The 24,125-nt window shown below is 38.9% G+C and overlaps 2 protein-coding genes across 12 annotated transcripts in view; both read right to left on the bottom strand.

Moving 5' to 3' along the window:
- The window catches only part of LOC109487502 (eukaryotic translation initiation factor 4 gamma 1-like), a 26,724-nt gene extending 26,471 nt beyond the window's left edge, over positions 1-253 (bottom strand). For both annotated transcript variants that reach the window (XM_019791487.1, XM_019791488.1), the window contains exon 1: positions 74-253. The gene's annotated coding sequence lies outside the window, so the exon portion shown is untranslated. The remainder of the gene's footprint in view (positions 1-73) is intronic.
- On the bottom strand, positions 153-24,125 carry LOC109487518 (basic salivary proline-rich protein 2-like). Of its 10 annotated transcripts, none has more exons than XM_019791519.1 (13): positions 24,034-24,125; positions 23,706-23,895; positions 7,827-7,849; positions 6,507-6,577; positions 5,914-6,111; positions 4,622-4,645; positions 4,055-4,078; positions 3,459-3,494; positions 2,752-2,943; positions 1,534-1,690; positions 1,001-1,101; positions 829-867; positions 153-254 (listed from the first exon to the last, which is right to left on the bottom strand). In XM_019791519.1, the coding sequence occupies exons 2-13, from the start codon at positions 23,795-23,797 to the stop codon at positions 207-209; spliced, it is 1,005 nt and encodes a 334-aa protein (XP_019647078.1). In that variant the 5' UTR covers positions 23,798-23,895; positions 24,034-24,125; the 3' UTR covers positions 153-206. The 10 variants fall into 10 exon arrangements, with proteins under 10 accessions (XP_019647078.1, XP_019647080.1, XP_019647079.1 ...); XM_019791521.1 differs by having other exon boundaries at positions 1,534-1,672; XM_019791520.1 differs by having other exon boundaries at positions 829-868; positions 1,002-1,101; positions 3,459-3,485.

Below are 24,125 nucleotides of genomic sequence, written 5' to 3'. Positions count from 1 at the left end.
TGTGGTCACCTATACAGGTTTTGTACATTTAGAACAAACAGACCTAGAGCAGAGACGATGTTCAAGTTTTTACCTGCGGCGGTGTGGCTGTGGCACTTGACCTGCCTGAGTTGGGAGGGGTGGGGTTACTGCTGCCACTGCCTCCACTCAGGATCTCCTCTGTCACGTCCCTCCCCGTGTTGTCCGTGATTTTGATGATTTTTCTCTCACGCTTCTGCGGCAACTGCTGCTGCTGCTGCTGAGTGCTGCTGCTGCTGTGAGAAAAAACAAAAAATTATCTATTTCAAAAAAATCAGTCAGAATCCTAGAATTACATCCCTGTTCTTAAAACTGAATCCACTTTGCACTAAAAAAATATTGTCACAGTCAATTTTTTGGTACATCCAGGTTCTATTCTATCCTTATTCTAAGCAATTATCAAGGCAAAACCATGTCACATATTTCGTCTGCAACAGTCACTGCAGTTCATTGTATAAAAGCTAGGGGGCAGTGCTGTATGACTGGATGACAAGGACAAACTGGTAAAGAATTAACTCCAGCCTGTGCCAGCGAACAACCATCCCATAAAATTAAAAAGAGCTTTTATAAGACCATTTTAACCTCCAACTTGATCTTCCCATCAATCTACAGTCACACCATTTCCTAACTACTTACACAAAAGCGAACACACTGAAATCAAAACCTCTGTACACAGAGATAAAATATATAACAAACATCCAAATTTTATTCTTAAATCAAAGCTGAATTTGAGCATACATAAAAGCAAGCAATTTTTCTACTCTACGATAAACCACAACAAAAGAGAAAATAAAGAGAACTGAGACTGACCAGTGGTGGTGTTACCTGCTGGGGCGGCTGTGGGGGCTGTGGATCATAGTGATCTGTCCTGGTAGGCATGGAGGGGGCCTCTGCTGCTGGGTAGTCTGCATGGGCTGGGCCTGGGGAGCATAACCATAGCTCTGGAAATCTGGGGAACAGGAGGAAAGATCAGTTAGGAGTGCTGGATCATAGTGATCTGTCCTGTAGGCATGGAGGGGGGCCTCTGCTGCTGGGTAGTCTGCATGGGCTGGGCCTGGGGAGCATAACCATAGCTCTGGAAATCTGGGGAACAGGAGGAAAGATTGGTTAGGGTTTTCTCTTTGATACTTACAAGTCTGCAAGTATAACTCTGGAAATCTGGAAACCCAAAGTCATGATGATTAATGTTTTCTCAAAGCTGCTGAGTCATCTGCTAGCACAATTCTGGAAAACAGGAGGAAACGTTGGTTAATGTTTCTTGTTTGCTTTGCCAATTACAAGTCCGCAACCATAACTCTGAAAAGCAGACACGAAGACTAAGGGCATTGTATGGCTTAACAGTTAATTGTCTGCATTGTATCTGATTGCCAAGTCTATATAAAATAATACATTTTTCCTTAAGTACTGTAATCCTTAAAAACAGAAAAAAAAAAAAGCATCTTCAACCCATGAAACGCATATATGGCTTAACAAATTTTGTTAAGTACATTGTATAACAATAAAGGTATTTCCTACATTGTAGCTGTTCCCCTGTCCTGTATGTGGTCTGGGTGCCGCCCGGCCCGGGTCCCTGTGGTGCCGGCTGGAAGTACGCCGTGGCGCTCTGTATGGTCGGCTGCGGGGGCTGGAAGTGGGGGATGGCCTGCGGCCGGTACTGCAAGACAGGCGGGTACTGAGTACGGGGTCGGGGAGTTAGTACAGCGGACAGCCAGCGGACAGCAAAGCACAGCAGAGGCAGCACAGCAAACAGGTAAGCACACAGGTAAGGACAATTACACACTGCTAGTATTGAATTATTAGGTTATTTTATGGGCTTTACAGACATTTTAGTTCAATTTTATGTGTATATGCAGTGTGATGCATTGTGCACAATATGACAAAGTTGAAGGAACGAGTTAACAAGAACAAAACATGTCTGAACATGGTTTAGAAAAAGAACTGCTAAAATTTTAGGGGTCCTCATCAAGCAAGAGTGCATGCAGAGTTTGAATGTTAAACTCGATATTGCAGCAGAGAAAAGCAGAATACACACGCAAGCTACAATATATAGTGTGCAAACTTTCAGTTTTGTCATCTAGGCTAAGATGCATCTTTTAGGACAACTTGGAAAAGATTCAGATTGTGCTGTAATATCAGGACAGTGTATGAACATGCTTGAATGGCATTCTCTAGTCAGATCGCAATTTTGTATTCACACGATGTGTCATACAGAATTCACCAATTGAATCATCAGTCTAGAAGCCATGCCAAAGTCAGACAATGACTTCTCAGTCAGTCAGACTTCTTTTCAGAAAACTGCCTGAATGGCAGACAGTGAAGCACACGGTGACAGACGTGGACATTAGAGCAGCAAAGTAAGGAAAATGAGTAACAAACAAAAATAGGAACACAGCAGCACGACAAAGCTGCAAACAATGAACGATTCATGCTATACATGCAGTGATAAGTTCTCCATTGTAAAAGAAAAAAAACTTAAAATAAGTTAGATACTAAATACCACATCTTTTCTGCCTTGTAGACTTTACTGACTAGTTCTACCTTTCCACTTTCTACTCTTCAAGGTAAAAATTAGGGACACATCATTAGTAATGACCTTTCTTTCTAATGAATTTTTCTTATTCTCTTCTTATCACTTTGAGAATCATTTCAGTACAACAGTTTTTTTCTTTAGCCCCACAATGGAGGACTTATAACAGACCACCACTTTTCCAACAACACCAAAACTTTCCTCACCTGTTGCGGGATGAACAGGGTGGGTTGTGGGTAGGCTTGCTGCGGAACGTGGCCGGGAATCATCTGGTTGGGATGCTGGAACATCTGCGGGGGCGGTGCCGACGTGACGGTCTGGGGAGCGCTGTACCTCGGCCCCGTCTGGTACGGCACTCTGCCGTTCGCTGTGGGACCTGAACTTCTGTAGTACTGGGGCTGGGAGGGGAAGAAATTTACAAACGTTTAGAAAACTTCAATGAAAAAACTTCATTCAAGGAAAGAACAAAACTCTTCTTTCTGTAGCAGGGTTCAAAATCTTTTTTCTGCATCGAAAATTTCCTGTGCCAAACAACTTTTATCTGCACTGCTTAGAATTTAGGAAGTATAGATTACACTAAAAACTGTTCAGAAACTGTGGACATAATTTCTTCTGTACTTCATAGGTCGTAACAGTAAATGCAGCAAATAAAAATCCACATAAATCTATATTTGTATATACTGTGAACCCAGAACATGAACGGAGCAGGTTAAGTGCAGGTAGATGTCAGAAATACCTGCACAATTCTACCAGCACTAACCTGTATATGCAGGTAGTATTTTTGACATGAATACATCAGCATACAATTGCAACAAGACCACCAAAATACAGTGAATAACAAAGGCTCTGCTCTAGAGGCATTGACAAAAAAGGGAAGAATAATAATAATTGTTTTTCACAAGTTATATCTTACCTGGTGTCCTTGTCTCGGACCTTGGTGCTTGGGGATCAAAAGGAAGAAAAAAGAGCGAAGAAAATTTAAGAATCAATTCAAATTACAAAATGGGAATCAAACAGTATAGTAGGTATTACAGTCGTTACTGGGATGTAAGATGAATTGTGATTGGTTACATTGCATGGATGTGAGTCATGATTCTTATATCAGGACCAATCGTGGTCCAGATAACAAATAGGACACACCAGTTCAATTCCTTGGTTCAAACACTTCAGAAAAATAAAAACTGCTTCAAACAGAAGCCTAAAACTAACAATGCATCTTCTACCAACAATTTTAAGAGCGAAATCTTTGATTTTTCTTCAAGAACCCCTCAAAAAAACAATGCATCTTCTACTAACAATTTTAAGAGCGAAATCTTTTGATTTTTCTTCAAGAACCCCTCAAAAAAACAATGCATCTTCTACCAACAATTTTAAGAGCAAAATCTTCTGATTTTTTTCTTCATGAAGTCAAAGAACCAAGAAGAAAACTGGTGCGATATATTGGAAGGGAGTTTGAGTAAGATTGCATGAGTTGTAGCGTAAAAAAGATGTGTAAAATTTGATGATTACCTGTCTCGGACCTCCCTTGTGATGCAGTGGGTTAAAAGCAACGGGATTTTGGTTACAATCTGATCAGGTAAGGTATGTAGTAATATTTGCAACAAGTCTGAAAGTTTTAAACCCTAAAAGTATGTGTTTGTTTCTCGGTAAAGATGGAAAATCTAAGATTATAAATTGTATTGTAAAGAGTCAATGTTGTTGCTATACATCTTTCCAGGGCTCGAAATACTTTTTGTCTGTTACCAACAATATTTAGTAAGTAATATTTGAAATTTCACTCCATAAAAAGCCTCTGCACTTGATGTGTCAGCAAAAAGTTTCCAGTGAAAAATCAAGCTACAAGTTACAACATCAGCTTATACCATAACTTACATAGTTTTTGTATTCTTGAGAATTTGTTTTGCAGAATTGAAAATTCTATCTCCAATTTTAGCATCTTTTTTCTGCATACTAAAAAATTGAGGTGTATTTTGAGCCCAGTGTTACATTTGTTCTTGCAATTGCAAGGGTATAAACATGAAAAGCAGTAGTGTGAGTGTAGTATAAGTGAGTGTGCAAATATATGGAGAGAGCTACCTGCATGTGTCGGCCCATTCCCGGCTGGCATGCATGAGGAGAGGGGCACACAAACGGTACACACAGTCACAACAACATCCCACCAACACACACAACATGCGCAAAATTAAATCTAGGGCCTAGGAAAAAAATGTTGTGTTTCCTGTTTCCTTGACCCTAGAAAAACCTGCCAGCCCTAGCCTTTTTTTGAGTGGACCTCTGCAAGGGACATAAATTTTTTGGACCTAATCGACCTTTTCTAGCTCCATGATCTGACACCTGAGTGGTAAAATGCTCACAGTACAATGCGTTTTCCAACACTGATATTGAAAATACAAGTGTCCTCATGCAAGTTTTACTGTGTTAAACTGTATTGTAAAAGTTGGATCACTAGAGATTGCCTAAGTCTAGTTAAAAAAAAAAGATAATCCTACCTACCAACCCTAACTTTTTCAGGACTGAAACAGGAAACACAACATTTTTTCCTAGGCCTCAACAATTTCTCTTCATTCGTTTTTTTTTTTTCAGGAATTATACAAGTTGTTAAAAGAAGTGCAAAGGGAGTCTCATCATTCTGTCATCATTGTGCATTGGGTACAACTTCTCGATGCGATTATGATAGGCAGTTAAAAGAGAGGAAGAACTACAAAATATTACATTTCCAAGCAGTATTTTGACAAGTTACTTACCTTACTCAAAAAGTTACTTTCCTTTCAACCTGTCCTTACAAACCAACTTTCTTTGCTGCTGTCAGCTATTGTCAAAGCTTTGTGTCGTGTAACTTTGTATGTTATCTAGCCTGGATGCCAGACCCATAACACTGGGTCTAACTTAGGGGGGTCTGTGGTATAATTTCCTTGGGGGAGTGTTGGCCCTAGAGCCAAGGAGCTGGCCTGTGTAGGTCCTAGAAACAGTCTGGCACCCAGGCTAGTATGTTGGCCCTGAAGCCAAGGAACTAGCCTGAGTAGGCCCAGGAAAACAGTCAAGCATCCAGGCTAGCATGCTGGCCCTGGAGCCAAGGAGCTGGCCTGTGTAGGCCCTGGAAATAGGCTGGCAACCAGGCTAGCACATCAGCCCAAAAGCCAAGGAGCTAGCCTGTGTAGGGCCTGGAAACAGTCTGGCATCCAGGCTAGCATGCTGGCCTGTGTAAGCCCAGAAATAGTCTAGGACCCAGTCTAGCATACTGGTCCTAGAGCAGAGAGGAGCTAGCCTGTGTAGGCCCTGGAAACAGTCTGGCATCCAGGCTAAGTTCTACCTTCCACCATATCCAAAATCAGTATTGTTTTTACACAGTTTATCATTATCCTCCTTACCTGTGAGGACCTGTGTCCCTGTGACATGGAGACTGAGGCGTACATCTGGGTCTGTTGGGACATCTGAGGGCCCGGGGAGGGGCCTGTAGGGGGGGTGCCCACCACGGGAGGGGGGCCCTGGCTACTCACCCCGCCCTTGTTCATGTCATGAGGGGAGGGGGCCGTGTGGGGGTGCCTCCCCTGCTGGAGTGGAATGCCCTGGGGGAAATGAGAAACAAGTTCAAGTTTAGAGAGGTGGCAAGTTGTTGATGAACATTTTCAGTTTCTTGACTAACTCAAGCAAAAACGACCCCAGCCTTTTTTTGGGGGGGAGGGAGCAACCAATGGCATCTGAATTTTAAACCCTGCTGGATTGGAACGCCCTGAAATTTAAAAAAAGAAGAAAAAAAACAAGGAACAACGTCTTGACTTTAGAAAGGTAGCAACATATAGTTGACTCGAGTCCTAAAAAAAAACGTTGTGTTTTCAGACTTAGAAAAACCTGCCGACTCATGTCATTTACAAGCTAGTAGCCCTCATCTTTGAACTTGTTTGAACCATGAACCAGCTTACTACAACAACCAAACTGAAGATATTTCAAGAAACAAGCGTACCTGTTGCTGAGCGGCCGATCCAGGATGGGTGTATGCTGGGATTGCTCTCGGCTGGTGATAGTCTTCTGGTCCTGATAAGTAAGAACATTACATATACATTAATAATGAAATAAACTCAACAAGCAACATAACATAAGAAAATTGTCAGACAAACAGTAGTGGATGCTACTTGAAATGTCTGACAGTTTTCAACATCTATCCAGTTGCTTCAGTAACAATTTCCTTGTGTATCACATTACCTGGATGTCAAACTGTCATCAACAAAATCGGCTGTTTCTAGCTAGTTTTCTCCAACAGTATTGCCAATGAGAAATATTCCAACTGACACAGATATCAATACACTGGTAGAATCCTACTAGCACTGAGATAATTTTATGCCTGTTACTGAATCTTTATTCAGCAGGGACGCCCACGTGTTAGGGATACGCGGTGTGTCCTCACGTAACCTTTCTACAGGAAATGGATCCAACTGATACACAGGAAATCAGGTTAGCTTCTACACGAACAGCTGAGCATTTCCTGTTTGTTCAAATGCAGGGATTGAAATTCATTTTTGGGAATAGGTGAAATGGTGCACCCAACATAAAAAAATTGGGTGCACAAAATTTTTTGGGGTGCACTATATGAAACAAAACATAATTACAGATCTTAATGCTCCTCTTCTGAGCTTGAATCTAAAATGGAAGCGAACTTCAAAATCTTACACAAGTACTACAACAAAGATTTTATTACTTTTCTGACCCTTAGATGCCAAGAATATTCTGTATACTATTTAATATGTACACAAATACTTACAAAAATATTTGGGTGCACTAAAAATAAAAAAAAAATAAAAAGGTGCACATGCACCCAGTATTTCGAGCCCTGTACACGAATACCTGAGCATTTCCTGTTTCTTCAAATTCATGTTTTTATGCGGATCTTAACCCTTCTCTCAGGTTCAACTCGCAAGAAACATTTTGGTGCCTTTGAGCTGAGGAAGTTGGCATAATCTCAAGGATTTCATGTGGGCTGTGGATAACTTAATGATCATAATTATAAGACAGGAAGGCGATAGGTTTCCTGTACTTTGGAGTTAGGAAGGAAGGAAAGAAATGCAGAATCTGGAATGGGAACTGCATCGTTTTGGGTGTTATTTTTGTTCTTCACGTTTGTGCAATGATCTTTGAAATGTTGCAGTCTTTGGAAATAATGTTCAGGAATTTCTGTATCCAGTTAACTCTAAAAATAAACTTCTGCATCAAAATCAATAATATGATAGAACTACTCAATTATTGCTGTTAATTAACATTTTAAATGGTAAAAAATGTGAATACTTACTTGGAGGTGGTCCACCTCTTAATCTGTGTTGGTCTGGGTTAAGGCAAATATTCTTCTGGGTAAAATCACATCCTTTCAATAGACCATGTACCAATCCATGCTATCTAACACACACACACACAAAAAATGATTCTTGATGTAACTCAATTTACTTTGCAAGTACAGCCCAGTAAAGCTTTTCCTACAATTCCTGAAAATCACATGCCAGGGATGTCCCTCCCAAATTTGACCTTGAGAGCTAATCTCTGACCTTGATAACTGCCAAGGACTTTGCTAGATCCACCTAAAGCCCGGCATCGATCGTAAAGCTGTAACAGACGCGTGATCCATGTTTCTGATTCAGGTCCAAGGTTAGGAGAAATGTTCTAGTCAATTTAGGGGTATCAAATGACCAACTGTCATATTTCTGTCAGTTTCATATTAATAATGTTTGCTGTTTCTGATGTTCTGTATTTGCTGGGAAATACATGAGCATTCCCAAGCTAAAACATTTTTTTTCACTTTTTTTTACTTCATAACACCATTTCTAGCTTTTCATTTGAGGATTTTTTGGGGGGATTTTTTTTTCTTTCTAAATAGTATTTTTTTATTATCTTATAAACACTGTTCATGCTAAGGGCTCATACATACACCAAATGTGGACAGACATTTGAGCACAACTTAGCAAAACTTATCTATTTATTTTCTGTGTTCTTTATTTATCTATCTTCAGAAAGATTGCTAGTGGGTTGTATGATTGGACCATGAGCCTCTGAAGTCTGGAAACGTCACTTGAGGCTGTAGCACCAAACAAAGACTTGATTTCCCACCGCCTGAACACAGAGCACGACCATGTTAGAGGTCAGTCTGTTGCCTGGGCAGTGGGGAGGGCTTAAACCTGCGGAGCCTATATATATACATATATATACATAAGGGTTGAATGTATAGTATCACCCATATACCATACTGTATATCTACGATTTGGGCACCACACCACAGTGAAACGCAACGAATGCGGAAGTAACAACTATGTCCCCAGTTGGGAAAAAAGTCAGGGTCTATGACCTGATTAAGACATGAAATAATTGAAAGATTTTGTGTAAAAAATGCCAACAGTACAAGGGTTAAAAGAACTACAGACATACAAGCAAACATACCTTGGTAGAACATAAAGGTCATAAGCATAAACATAGTAGAGTCTGAATATTTTATGTGTTTGTAGTACAGTCATCAAATTCATTCAACCAGAAAATTATATTCCATATAATGATTCCACCAAACAGTAGGAGGAGGGGCTATCATCATATTTTTTTTGTAACTAGGCACTGCTGCTATGTTCTAAAACAGTGGTGTATGCAACAAAATATCTGCTATTTAGCCTATTTTTCACTGCCTTTCCAACGATACATTTCTGTCAAATTATATCTTTCAGCTAATGATAGAAAGGGTTTTTAAGTCGAAAAATCACTTTTATAGAAGCAAATGTTGGTAGTATTTGTCCATAAAAAAAAATACCATATGCCAATTTTCAATTTTAACATAATGGTCAACTTAATTATCTAGTTTGAACTTGCGACCAAAAGACGAAGCAATAAACCATATTCACTGACATGAGAAATGGACACCACAAAATATCATCACATTACCCTTTAACTGAACACATAGCATCTTCCACTAATAAAACGCATGACTACACTAACGGTCTGACTGTGGAAAAATAAGGCCTAAGAAAAAAATGTTGTGGTTCCTGTTTTAGTCTTGAAAAAAGTCTTTTTTATTCATCATCATCAGTCGACCATATTTGCATTTTTATTAGACTTTGTCAATCTCTAGTGATCCAACCTATACAATACAGTTTAACAAAGAGGGCACTTATATTTTCAATGGCAATGTTTGAAAACCGATTGTGCAATGTTTCATCACTCAAGTATCAAATCATGGAGCTAGAAAAGGTCCATCAGCTCAAAAAATTTTTGTCCCTTGCAGGGGTCCACATCGAATAAAAGTCTAGGGTCGGCAGGTTTTTCTAGGGTCAGTCAGGAAACAGGAAAAAAAAATTTTCCCTAGGCCTAATGGTCTTGATGTGAAAAACCCACAGATCATCCCAGCAGTAGAGATGAATGAAATGCCAGTCTGTGGCCCGCAGGGAAAACTATCTCCCATCACTTCACATTTCTCACAACAGAGACGCTTCGTGACATCATACACGTAGCCTCTCTCACAGGTGAATACAAATGTCTGAATAGCACGTCGGCAGAACGTACTGCACCTGCGCGAAACCCGTAATGTGTCTGACTTTGGCAGAATGACTTATTTAAGGGCTGTGTTTGCGTATTTAAGGATGACATCCCGTCCGTAGGTTTCAAATGTTAGAAAAGATATTGTCTGCAATAGGCATAATTCTGATGCCAAACATCCATGAAAAATACAGGTTTTGAAAAGGTGCAGTATGCCAAAGTGCTTAACTGAATCGAAGTGAAATTTCAAATCCTAACGTCAATTTTTTTTTAGAAATAGAGTTTGAAAAAGAGTGTGAAATACTTTTTTGGTTATTCTGACAATGCTGATCCTTCTTTTGGTCATTTCTCACTCAATGACAGAACGCACAAGCATGTTATGTCCACAAAAACTGGGCCAAGCACACTGTGCCATCACAAAAAATTCCTAAGGCATTACGTACCATTGCTAAGCTATTTCATACCTTGAACTAAAAAAATTCCCTTGACTTTCAAGTGTAAAAATATTCCAATCTGTAAATTTTCTGCTTCAATTGTCGGCAGGAAAAAACGAATTAACACTGCAGAAGACAGATTAATCAATAAGATTGATGAACAGGTCAGAGTTGAGAGGTCATCAGTCACCAGCCCCAGACAGAAGACCACAGCTGCAGCCATGACTTCATTAATCATTCAAGAAAAGCGCCACAGAAAGGCAGAAAGGCAGTCTGATCAATCTACAGGCTCTGACCTGGCCATTGTCTCTCTGTGCCAAAGAACAGATGTGCAAATCTCAGATTTGTCTCCTGGTAGGGAAAAAAATCCCACAATTTTGCCGCTTCTGTGCATCTTTTAAAAACCTGAGTTTGCTATGTACAGTACAAGAGTATTTTGATATTAAGTAATTTCTTTCCTTTATATTTATTATAAATTCTTTATTTCTAGCACTCAGTTTTAATGGAGATCTGTGCTTTTTTTCTGTTGCTGGAATTTAGCTAGAAAATTATCAAAGCCTGACATGATTCTTTGCGAACTAATTTTCCAGACCCTCTACAAGTAAAATCTCTTAATATTTTCTTAAATGTCATTTTGAATTTTAAAACTCCTACAGCCAGCTAAGTCATTTCAACTCACAACCTACAAAACAAGGACTTTCTATACATGAAAGCTTTGTGCAACATAATTACAAGACGCCTTCCTCAAATTAATCGAGACTTGACCTTCCTTCTGAAGTCTAGCTTTCAAGCCGAGAATTTGCACTAACGCACACCCATCAACTGTTTACCGGGATACAGAGTCATTCCGCAGCACAAGGTCAAACACATCTGTCCGCTCAAGGTCAGAAGTTATTACTGCGAGCTGAGTGGAGCAAACAACAAGGCGGCACTACCATCCATTTTGTTTTAACACTAAAACTAGCGGCACGTCACAAGAACGTACAGCATCTGTGTGTAACGTATAATGTATAGTGCAAAGCACTTCGGCAGAACGTCTATTTCGGTTCAACACTACAACTGCTAGCACGTCAGAATAATGTACTGGGTGTGCGTAAAACCTGTAATGTATTGAGTATCACACTTTGGCAGAATGTCTTGTTTATGGTAAGATTCACATGCATAAGGATGATATTCCATCTCTTAAGTCCATTTTGCTTTAACACTACAACTGCTAGCACGTCAGAAGAATGTACTACAAAACCCGTAATGTATTGTACTTAGCGCTTTGGCAAAATATCACATTAAAGGCTGTATTCACATATCTAAGGATGACATTCTGTCTATAATTTTCAAATGTTGTGTCTGAAGAGACAATATCTGAAAAAAGGCAAAATTCTGGTACAACATTGAAAATGGTGAAAAAAAAAAGCATTTTGCACAGGTGCAGTACGTTCTGCCAACATGCAAAAATTGCTAAGGTAGCAGTTTGGCACCAAATTTGTATTGCTAATAGGGTAAGGCAGCAGAGAGAAGGTTAACGTGTTTCTGATCTCTACTCTACAGTTATGTTTCTCTCAGAATGACAACTGGGCTATACTTTATCCATGTTGACAGCTGTTGAGAACAGTATCCTCTCTGGGGTCATTAGTTGATAATGCGTCTGAATTTTTAAATCATCTGGGTCAAATTTCAACACTTCTCAAAACTGAAGAATGAAAAATTCACCAGATATTACTGTTGTGCAGCTCGTGAATACGTTTTGAAAATTAAAATCAGAGCACACATCATTGAATCTGCATGAAGACATTAACAGCCCACGCCTAGCCCGTTGAAGAAAAGTGTTCTGCAATTGTCAACATTTTGTTCTGCACTCCAGAAATACTTTCTGCAAAATATAGATTTACAAGTCTTGAACCTAAACAAAACAACATGTTGGCAAACTATTAACATGCAATTTGAAAAATAAGTCATGCAAAATTACTTGTATATTAAGAAGTTAGTGGTGAACACAAAAGCCGATACCGTTAAACCCAAAACCCGAAGATTTTTTTTCAGTCTGCAGAAATGCAGGTTGCTTAATTTTTCATCCTGCAATACTGAAAATGTCTCTGCAAAATGTAGACTGCAGGTGGGCATTTCTACCAAGTGCCAAGTGATCTGAAGAAAAGCGTGCATGTGCCGTCCTGGTGACAGTAATTCGGCGGGAGCATCAGTCAAGCCACTCTGGCGGTCGATTCATCAGTCTGGGTTCAGAGTGCCAAGATTACATGAATAATTCTGGCCATTATTACACACATATCAGCCTTGTGCAGGTTAGCCCTCAACAGCTGTGGATTAGCGTGATGTTGGAAGGGCATTTTTTTTCCTCTAACGGCAGTCAAATACATCATGCAATTTTTTTTTACTCGTACCAGGGCTGTATCAGGACCAGACATGGACAAGGATTTACGACAATATTTTCTGTAATAAGCCAGCTAAAATTTATACAACATATCCTTGATTATCCCAAGCATTCTCTCAATTTGCTGCCTTTACAAACATTTTGAACAATTGAATTTGAATATTGCAGGCTGCTAATTTTTACGGACCTCCTATTCAAATACTGTATACAGAAATGCTAAAACTTGGGCGTCAAATTTTTGTGATTTTAGTACAGGTACATCTATCCTAAGTTAATGTCTGCTCCCTGCTATTTGAAAATACAGAACTTGCATTTGAGTGACATTCAAACATGAGTGATATTCATAGAGGCAAATCAAACTTCAAAACCTCAGGATAAATTTGCGAACTGAGACTCAAATTTGAGTGATTTTCATAAAGGCAAGTTAACCTGGCACAGAACTTGGATGAATTTGCCAACTGAATCAGACAGTATTTGTTTATTCAAAGTATCAGTAACCACAGTGAGGTACAAGGTCTGGCCTGTGAGTCAGGCTTGTCTCACTTTACAAGTTCAAGGTAAAATCAAGGCTTTCACAAAGCAGACTGAAATCCTACACCAGTTGCCGACTTAAATTTTTTCCTTGAAATTAGCCTCTTAGCATCAAATTTGCATTGAATACGAGTTAAGAAGGTCTGGCCTTGTGAGTAGAGCTTGTCTCATTTTACAAGTTCAAGGTAAGATGAAGGCTTTCACAAAGCAGACTGAAATCCTACACCAGTTGCCGACTTAAATTTTTCCTCTAAATCAGCCTTTTAACATCAAATTTGCATTGAATACGAGTTAAAAAGATTTGGCCTTTTGAGTCGGGCTTGTCTCATTTTACAAGTTCAAGGCAAAATTAAGGCATTCACAAAGCCAACTGAAATCTAACACTAGTTATGAGTTTAGCCCTTTTCCTGCTTTAAGGCACCAAATTACATTGGACACTGCGTTAGGCAGCAAGGAGAAGGTTAACTAAAGCATGATTTCCCACAAAATAAGGTACAAGGTCTGGCCTTTTGAGTCAGGCTTGTCTCATTATACAAGTTCAAGGCAAATTCAAGGCTTTCACAAAGCTGAACGAAATCCTATATAATACCAGTTGCCGACTTAAATTTTTGCCTTTAAATCAACCTTTTAACATCAAATTTGCATTGAATACGAGTTAAGAAGGTCTGGCCTTGAGAGTCAGGCTTGTCTCATTTTACAAGTTCAAGGTAAAATCAAGGCTTTCACAAAGCCACTGAAATCCAACACCAGTTGCAGAATTAAACTTTTTCCTGTTAGTCAGCCTTTTAATATGAAATTTGCATTAAATACGAGATAAGAAGGTCTGGCCTTGTGAGGAGAGCTTGTCTCACTTAACAAGTTCAAGGCTTTCACAAAGCTAACTGAAATCCTATACCAGTTGTGGCTCTCACCCTTTTCCTGCTTTACACCAAATTTGCACTGGATACGGAGTTAGGCAGCAGGGAGAAGGTTACCTAAAACAGAATTTCCCACAATTTGAACCATATTTGAAAACAACCAAAGAAACAAAACTGCTAATGTATGAATAGAGTTTGCACAGGAAATTAGAGGAATTTTGTATATAAAGTATCTAACCAAAATCAGGTAGCACAGAAAAATGTCTGGCTCCATATCTGTATTGGTTACAGGGTTAGGCGACAGGGCAAAGCTTAATCTACATTGCACAGTGTGCCACAAATGCAAGCTAGAGGAAGTTTGTATATAAAATACCAAACTAAAATCAGGTAGCATTGTGAAAATGTGAAATGTGAAAATCTGCATTGGTTACAGGGTTAGGCAGCAGGACAAAGATTAATATTATATATCCACACGGCACAGTGTGCCACAAACGCTGCATCAACCCAGCATACCAACAAACCCTCAGCGCAGTAAACCGTCTCTATACTATCACACCTGACCTCCCGCCCTGAACTGCCACACAGACTGTGTCAGTTTCCACGCTACCTGACGTAGCGAATTCCACCGCTACATGTAACAAACAAGCAACCCTCCAAATGCTCCAATTGCAACAAAACACACCTATACATGTATATCATCAACTAAAACAGAACTACGCCACAATTTCTACTACAGTACCAGATATTACCTTTGCATAATTTGAAAGAAAAAACATTTTACATAGACACAAAAACATGATGCTGCCTAAATTCAAGCAAATTCCATCGCTATATGTAGCAAACACGCAACCCTCCACTCGCAACAAAACACACCTACATTCTAGATAAGCTATCAACTAAAACCAACTACGCCACAATTCCTACTACAGTAGTATGACAGAAAGAGCAATTCACATGCTTCAAAAACATGACACTACCTAGTACCTGCGTAGCTACGCAGGTGCAGAGCTGAAAACATACCTATTTGATATTCAGTCAACATAACAGTAGAGGTCATTCACTGTATCATAGAAACTACATCACAATTAGAAGCACCTTATTCTCTAGAAAATAAAAAAAACGACAGAAATCCATTTAAATTTCTATATTCTAAAAAGAAAAAGCATTTTACATGCTTCGAACATATGATGGTACTACCTACGCAAGTGCTGAGTTGAAAACACATATTTCATATTCAGTCAACATTACAGCAATGGAGGTTATTCACATCATAAAAACTAAATCACTACCAGAAGCACCTGATTCTCCGGAAAATAAAAAAAGCGAGAAACGACAGAGAAATCCGTTTACCGCGCATGGCCGGTGCGTAAGCAGGGTCCGAACGGGTCGTTTGATATTCCGTGGACGTAGCATGAGATCGCCGCGTACTTTGATGGATCTTGTAATTTTGCTCCCTCCATCCTGCATCCCAAATGGACCAGATAGAGGTGCATCATCAGGGCTCGGAATACTGGGTACATGTGCACCTTAGTGCACCCAAATTTGGAGCTGTGCACCCATTTTTTTTCTGTAGATGCACCTGTGCACCCACATATTTTTGTAGGCATTTTGGTACATATCAAATTTATAATAGTGTACAGGATATTCTGGGCATCTAGGTGTCAGAAAAATAATAAAATCTTTGTTGTAGTACTTGTTTAAAGTTTTGAAGTTAGCCCCCATTTCAGATTCAAACTAAGAAGATGAGCAGTAAGATCTGTGATCAGATTTTATTTCATACGGTGCACCCAAAAATTTTCTGTGCACCCAATTTTTTTTAGGTTGGCTGCACCAGTGTACGTATTTCCCAAATTTAATTTCGAGCCCTGTGCCCCCCTCCATCCTGCATCCCAAATGGAGTAGATAGCAGTGCACATCAGTGTCCCTCCTACTGGGCTCACACACACCGCGATGGGCACATTATACCGCTCATTTTCATACCTATACTACTCCCTAGGGGCTAACACATTACACTAGAACATGGACATTTTACTCTTTTTCTTCTCAAATGATACCGTTTCTTTACGGTTGTCATGTACAGCTCTTGGGAGTTCTTGTCTCAGATGCAAATCACATTATTTTTCAGTCATAAGTCATAACTTAATAATATTCATACAAATTTCTTTTAATATGAGCCATGTGTCTAAAGATTGTGATGGCTGTCTAGATATGTTGATGTCTAGATATGTAGAAATAGTTGATGTTAACTATTTAGTGCTGTAATTTGGCAGAAATGCCTTCGCAAAGATTCTGTTCCCTTCCTTGTTAGTAGAACATAACTGGAAAAATCGTACTTGTCTTGGTCAATAATCATTTCAAATACTATATTCAACAGACCATATTTTCTACAAAGCTTTGACGTTTTGCAATGTCTTACTTTAGAAACTTTATTGTAACTTTTAGATGTTAGAGTAAGATAAATGCTTGAGATTAAGACAGCAACCTTGTCTGTAGTACAGGTTAAATATTATTGCCTGGCTAGCCTTGGTACAACAAGGGCTTCATTCTAGTTCTAGTGCCATGGTCATCTTTTTGGTTGAAAATTCTACCTGCCTTTTTTTTTACGTTACTAATGACTTAATGGCTAATTACTCAACTAATCAGTGACCCCATAATTGAGAAAATTGACATGATATATGGCAACATGACAAGTAGTCAATAAGTGATAATTATTGCAATCAGTTTTAAAAATGGTAACAATATTCTTTACTGCTTCAAAATCTTAGCTTCTCAGATTGCAGTTCAAAAGAAATCCTGCAACTGGTTTTTCCTGGATTTTGTCAATTCGGTCAGTAAGTATGGCCTTTTTCTTCCGCCTATTCATTGAGAAAAGTGGCAATTTACTATAATTATGCCAAGTGTTTGCCTTGTCATTACATTCACATGGTGGTACCAGCATGACAATGCAAGAAAAAAATTAAAAGGGCAAAACCCTGATATAAATATAATTACATATCTGATACATCTGTCACAAGATTCATAATCTTGAAACAAAAAAATGTAATTTTAGACAAGTTAACCTGGAAAAATACACCAAGGACAACAAAAAATGGAGAGAACAATGGAAATATATACAAAAGCCTACTAACAATATGGGCTACCTTGTAGATTATAAACTAGAGCTCCGAACATTTCCAAACCAGACTGTTCTACTCAATTAGTCTCTTTCTACCAGAGATAACAAGATTCCAACATAGCCATGAGTAGACCCATGTGTAAATGTAAGCACAGTGAGGTTTGGCGTACATGTATGTTAACCAGAATTTTTTCATTTTCTTGACACGATAAAACAAATCTACTTCTTTGAAATGACGAATGACAAGAAGCAGACCATATAATTCAAACCAAGAATGGGCCTGTTACTTTATCATATCAGATTTCAATGCTTCTCACAATATTATGCAGACAGGCCCTACAGTTCCTTTGGCACACAGACAATTATGATGGCACCACTGATGAATTAAAACAGGGCTGGGTTTTGTTATTTGATATCATCTCCCATCTCTATGATATTACAAGGGTGGAAATACTAGATGCATGTCCACAGTTCTATGGACCCAAAATTGGAACAGTGTACCAAATTTTTAACACGTGCCCCTAGACATTTGTATAAGGTGGCATACTTTGTTTATTAAAAATACTACAGTGCAATAATATGTAGCATACTCTAGCCTAGGCATTCAAGTGTCATAAAAAATAATGAAACCTTTGCTGTATTACTTGTTACTACAAAAATTATGATAACATTCTACTTAATGTAGTGCACCTAATCTTTTTTTCTATACACCTATGCTTTTTTAAACCAGTGTACCTATTCCCAAAGATGATTTTTGAGCTCTGCATATTAATCTTTATATCTCACCTAATGGTAGAAATGCAGCGTGATAAACCCACTAAGCAAGCGCAGAGGATGTTTCTCCATACATTAACCCAGTTAAGGGACAGGATATCCCATGTTGGTATTTTACATTCCTACTTTTCCATCTCACACACAAAATAGTCACAAAATCCAGTTGAAATTCACTCCTCTACGATTGCAGTCATCAACATTCAAACTTGCACTTTTTGGGACAGGTATTTTTATTTTAAAACGTAAATGGGGGTAGTATTTCCCACGATAGGTCCCTATTCTGTGTGAAACATCTGTTAAACCAAACACATAAATGCAGGGAAACCTTGAACCCACTGCCCAAGGCCATTAATTCTCGCCTGTCTATTCTATTCCTACCTACACAAATCAGCATTCTATAGAGTGACTAGGCATTGTTCTAGGAATATAGCACCTAAGCTTTTCTGCACAATATTGTCTCTCACAAATACAATTTATAGTTATTTTGTAATGAATATGTTTCTGAAAAGATTCTTAATTACTGCTTATCAATCCATGAAAGATATCTACCCAGAACCCCCCACACACATTAAAAACAACTATCTATTACAAATATTACACTTTTATATCTGCAGTAATTTTCACCACAAAGAAATCAATGACAAAATGGTCTGCACACCTAACTCATAGCTTAGAGGCCTTTAAAAATCATTTCGAGTCAAATTTGACTCCTATTATTTAATGGTTTATAAACCAAGCTTACACCAGGCAAGACAGAAAGATATAGCACGAATATGGCAACGATTTACCTAAATATTCACAGCAATTTTCACGAACAAAGAAACTCAGAGAGAAAGTGAGTTGCGGACCTTGACCTTTGCCCTTTTGTTAGTCGCCAGACCCAGACAAAAACACAGCCTGTGTTTTGATTGCACCACAGTCTTCCCATCATCCCTTTCACCCACACGTTTCCTCCAACCAGGAAGAAGGTTACAAGTCGGTGTGGTATGTCTGGGTGTTTACAAAAGGTGGTCAAACTTCCCTGCTTACGTATACTGTATATTTACGAAAGGTGGACAAGATGTAACAATGCTGTATTGTGTGATGATATATCCAAGATCAGGGGTCAAAATACCGGGTGCATGTGCACCTTAGTGCGCCCAAATTTGGAGCTGTGCACTTAGTTTTTTTCAGTGGGTGCTTTTCGTAGGTTTATGTATGTAAAGATGTTAAATGTAGAGTAGCATACAGCATATTCTTAACATCTAAGTGTCAGAAAAATAATGAAATCATTTTCGAAATAATGAAATCACTTTCGAAATGAAAGATAAGTAGTTATTGCTGACATTCTAGTTATTATATTTTATGGTGCACCCAGTTTTTAAGGTTGGGTGCACCAGAGCACCTATTCCCAAAAATTAATTTTGAGGCCCTGCTGTACTGTGTGTTGATAGCCAAGATAAAATGTTACAACAGGGTTTGAAGTTGTACCAGTTGGTACCATAGCGTGTCATCACCTGTTTACAGGTGGAAATTCCAAACGTTTGTTGTGAGGTTCCCAAAATAGTAACTGACTGCACGGCATGCTTCTTAGGACGATGACTTGGCACTTTGCGGACATTGCCCTGACTGCCCTCGACCCTGTCAGTTGTGTCACAAAAGGGCTCAAATATCACAGAGTAGGGTAGAAGAAAGGACTGTGGTCTGTACCAAAATGTTGGCAATGGTTTTATACATTTTTGGGGAGAGGGGATAATAAAATGGGTATGGGAAAATGTGTACTTTTCAGTAGATATAATGTTTAGTTTTTGTCTTCACAGATATCACAGACTTAGTAAGATAAGATAGAAGAAAGGATTGTGGTCTGTACTGAAATATTCGCGTTGGCTTTATTGGGGCTTTTTTTTTGGGGGGGGAGGATATGAAAAGGTGATTTCTTTCACCATCTGATCAAATACAGTTAATACAAAAGAACAAAGAAGAAAGCAGAATTTCTTCCTGGATAAAAATGAGCTGAGAAAAAAAAAAATTTTGAGCTAGATTCTTTCACTTCAACTCCCCCCCTCAATTTCTATACCTTTGCAAATGACCAATTCTTTGTCTATTCAACATTATGGATTTTAACTTAGTGTAGTTTTAACTTAGTTTAACATCTAGCCCCTGGGTCCACTGGAAATGCCCCTGGTCCAAATACAGCCATGTGCAAACCAAAATAGAAAGCTATGTCTTTACAGGGATATCCCCATTCCCCATGCAACCTACATACCTGACTAGGGTAAACCAATTGTAGAACTTGCTAAATATTTCTGTGATTTCTTAATCCAACAAATATCTAGCACCAAACAATAAAGAGATGTTACATAACTAGAATAATTTTGGATGCAAATTTTGTAATCAGGGCTCTTTCCAAGCAATGAAGCAAGCTGCACCACCCTTTACCCAAAATCCTAGCACCTCTCTTAAAAATGTTCAAATCTAGACTTTTCTCTAAATATACTTTCATGAAAATTGACAGACTTTTTTTCGCAACATCAACCAATTACTACTGAATTAGGAAGCACCTCTCCCCTAAAAAATTCTTATAAATGCAAAAGAAGTTGAAAGAAATTTCTTAACTCGTAATAAGTAACCATACATTTTTAGTCAGTTTCTAAGGAAAACACAATGGCATTCCGAGAGCTAGCCTTTATGCAAATGTGCAGCTGTAGGTATACTTGTTATGTTTGACCCCACCTCAGGGCTATGAGTCACGAGCGCCTGGCTAAATCAAACATGGACGACATACCACACTGTACCACACACTACAACACTCTTGTCTCACGCAAAAATATACCTAAGGAAAAAGAAAATATCAGGACATCATGAAACAAAGCAAAAACCTCTGGACATGAACAGAAATTTAAGAAAAAAATACCTTGCCAAACTTCTATGTTTTCTCACTAACCATAGCCAGAGAAGACCACTAAAACATACCACACTGTACCACATACTGGCACACTCTTACACTGTCTGCAGCAAAACTACAACTAGGTAAAAAAACATAAAAAATCAGATCATGGATCAAAATAAAATCTTCTGACCAAGACCACAGATAGGGGAAAAAAACCTTGCTAATCTACTATAATCTCACTAAACATTGCCAAACAAAGAAGACCACTAAAACAGGTTTTGGCTACATTTTCAAGAAACCTACACCTAGGTAAAAGAAAATATCAAAATTCATGAAACAAAGCAAAAACTTCTGGCAAAGAACACAAATAGGGAAAAAACAACCTTGCCTTACAGTAAACAGAGAATACCACTAACAGGTCTTGGCTAGATTCTAGAGACTGATATTCTGAAGCGTTTATGATTCAACTCATTACAAACAATAACATTTATTATGCCTACAACCTACTTTATAAATCCTGGTGGTGTATTTTACAACTGATCCAGGCTTAGTATGTAAATGAAATAAAATAGAAGGGCAATCCTTTTGACAATACAGTTCGAGGGCCTGAATAACAAAAAGTGATCCAAGGTTTAAAACAATCATATTCCTTTGAGACAGTGAGATCCATCCTCCATTCATTCAAACCCAGCTGCCACACGACCAGCCCTTTGTTTGTGTTTATCGCTGTTCCCGAGAGAAAGCGTTTGTCATCTGCAAAAATGGCGTCCAACAAAGAACAAAACGGTACCTGCAAACACCTGTGCTAGCCTTAAGGTTATAGGTCAACCTGTCTGACTACAGATAATACACAAAGGGGTTTGAACACAAAGAGGAACGATTTAGACAAAATCATTATTTCACCAATCTGTTGATGTTCATGGTTTCAGTTCTGCTATACCTATGTCCTTGCTACTACGCAATTGTAAGGGAATTTTTGCTGTTTAGCCTAACAAGTAAAAGTCCAAATATAGTACCGTCTGGTGTTTAAAGGGCAACATGCTTACTGTCACAGGTAATAACTCATGTTAATGTAAAGGGGTTCTGGGCAAACTGGATTAAAGCATCCTGGCCCAAATGAGGTCACCCTGTGACTGACTTCCTGAAAAATGAAATAAATGAACAAAAAAAGCGGCAGGACGCCTACGCATTTCGTGTCTGGCCTAGAATGATAACAACTGAATAAATACATATAGAAAACCGTTCATACCTCCACAAGTTTGTATATGCGTATGGCCAGTAGTGTTACGGTATAGTAATTATGGCCTGGCACGCATATTTTTCATTGATGAATTCTAATCGTAATATCATTAGAGATGATGAACACATGTGACTTTCCCATAGGATTGGGGGGGGGGGGCAAGATACTACTAAAAAAAGTAAAGGTGGTCTGGTCCTGTTACTGTTTCCTGGTTGAGGTAAACCAAATCAACCGAACCGTAAGCAAAAACAACCAAAGATCCTGTAGCCTTGAAAAATGTAAATTTACATGTAGTCTTAGCGAATAAACAACCAATCCTTGGGCATGTGTGTGTAAGCAAAAAACAACAGAATATCCTGAAGCACCCGAAAAATGTAAATTTCCAAGTAGTCCTAGCTAGTTGTGTACTGGAACTACCGGTTTTTCAACCAGGAAGAAACTCATAAAATTCAAATCTACAATGTTATCTCGATCTATGATAATTGTTGTACTAAATCTTAGACATATTTTCATAGATAATTTTTAGCCAGTTGGTATAATTTCATTGTCTCAAACAATACTGAATACCTGCTACACAAGATTTTTCAGTTGTACTACATTTTTTAGGCCCTCAATATATCATAAGATATTGGTTTATGCAGAAATCTTAAATTTCTGACACATAGAACGTGAGATTTCAACTGTATCCAATTCATGTACAGAAATGGAATACTGTCAGTAAGTAACAAATTATTACAGAAATTATGTATTGAAACAAAATCTAACTGCTTGATTTTATCAACAAAGGGATAACATCATTCTAAAATATTTCTAACACAGCAAAGTCTTTATTTTCACAGAAATCGTCCCAAGAAAAATGCAAGAGTTTGACAGAATTATGGGGGACATTCTGTCGGATTTGGGTAAAAAAGGCAAGGTCAGACTCCTTTCAACAGTGGCAATTTGCCTAACAATATGGAGCTCTGAAAAGGGTTGTCTGGTGACCCCTTGCTTCAGGTGACTCCAAACAAACGAAGACAACAATTCCTGACTCAAACCTGTCTTCCCGGGGATAGTTTAGGTGACGATTTTGAGGGAGAGGTGAAAATTTGGGGTATTTTTTCTCATGTGGGTGAAACAGTGAGTACGTGCGCGGCCATCTTGTCACATGGCCGGTTTGCCGGTGGTTCAGTATAGAGGAAACGTGTCACTTTAACGTGACGCAACACGAGCGCAGTCAACAAAACTTCGGCTTGTACTCGCACACACACAACTTCACAACTTTCACAACACAGGCCATGACAACCGTGAACCTAGCAGCTCACACATTCCGCTACGTAGGCAAAAACAGACGAGAACTCGCGAAAGACCCAACCCATATTTTTTCGGGCCTCTCTCTCCGTAGGCCGGTATGGCTGAAACTACCCAACCCCACCTACCCCTTCCCCCGTTACTCACGAGTTTTTGTAGGACAAGGATACGTTCTGGAATTAGGTCCTCCGCTCTGTGCTTGTACTTGTATCTGTTGAGGGCCTGGAGACACAGTTGAGTTCTTCCCTTGCTTTAAACTCATTGCAAAACGTCCAGATCACGATGAATGGTTGACCAAGATCGCATGGAAGTCCTTCTACGAAGGACCCCTATAGGCTTGTCTCCTATTAGGGGAATCTCCTGTGGAACACAAAAATACCCACACATTTAGAAAGATCAATTCTTCCTCTATCTAAAAATGTACTCACTTCTGATATAAAGGATGTATTTTGGGCTAGATGGCAACGATCTCGAGAGCAACATATCAATATGGCGTACCTTCTTGCGATAGCCCGCAAGGAGACAATCGGCAATTTCCGGAAAGTTTCGGCTCGAATCGGATGATGTCATGGATACATAATGAGCCCTCG

Source organism: Branchiostoma belcheri, unplaced genomic scaffold (genome assembly GCF_001625305.1).
Source record: "Branchiostoma belcheri isolate BF01 breed outbred unplaced genomic scaffold, Haploidv18h27 scaffold89, whole genome shotgun sequence".
Taxonomy (NCBI): Eukaryota; Metazoa; Chordata; class Leptocardii; order Amphioxiformes; family Branchiostomatidae; genus Branchiostoma; species Branchiostoma belcheri.
Note: the sequence above shows the minus strand (reverse complement) of the source record. Positions and strands in the feature narration are given on the sequence as shown.

Excerpts from the sequence above, each read along its gene's own strand:
- LOC109487518 (XM_019791519.1), bottom strand. The coding sequence starts at position 23,797 with ATGAGTTTAAAGCAAGGGAAGAACTCAACTGTGTCTCCAGGCCCTCAA. Across the intron at positions 6,578-7,826 it reads AAGAGGTGGACCACCTCCAA|GACCAGAAGACTATCACCAG; the intron begins GTAAGTATTCAC and ends CTTACTTATCAG. Across the intron at positions 868-1,000 it reads GACAGATCACTATGATCCAG|CAGCCCCCACAGCCGCCCCA; the intron begins CACTCCTAACTG and ends CACTATGATCCA.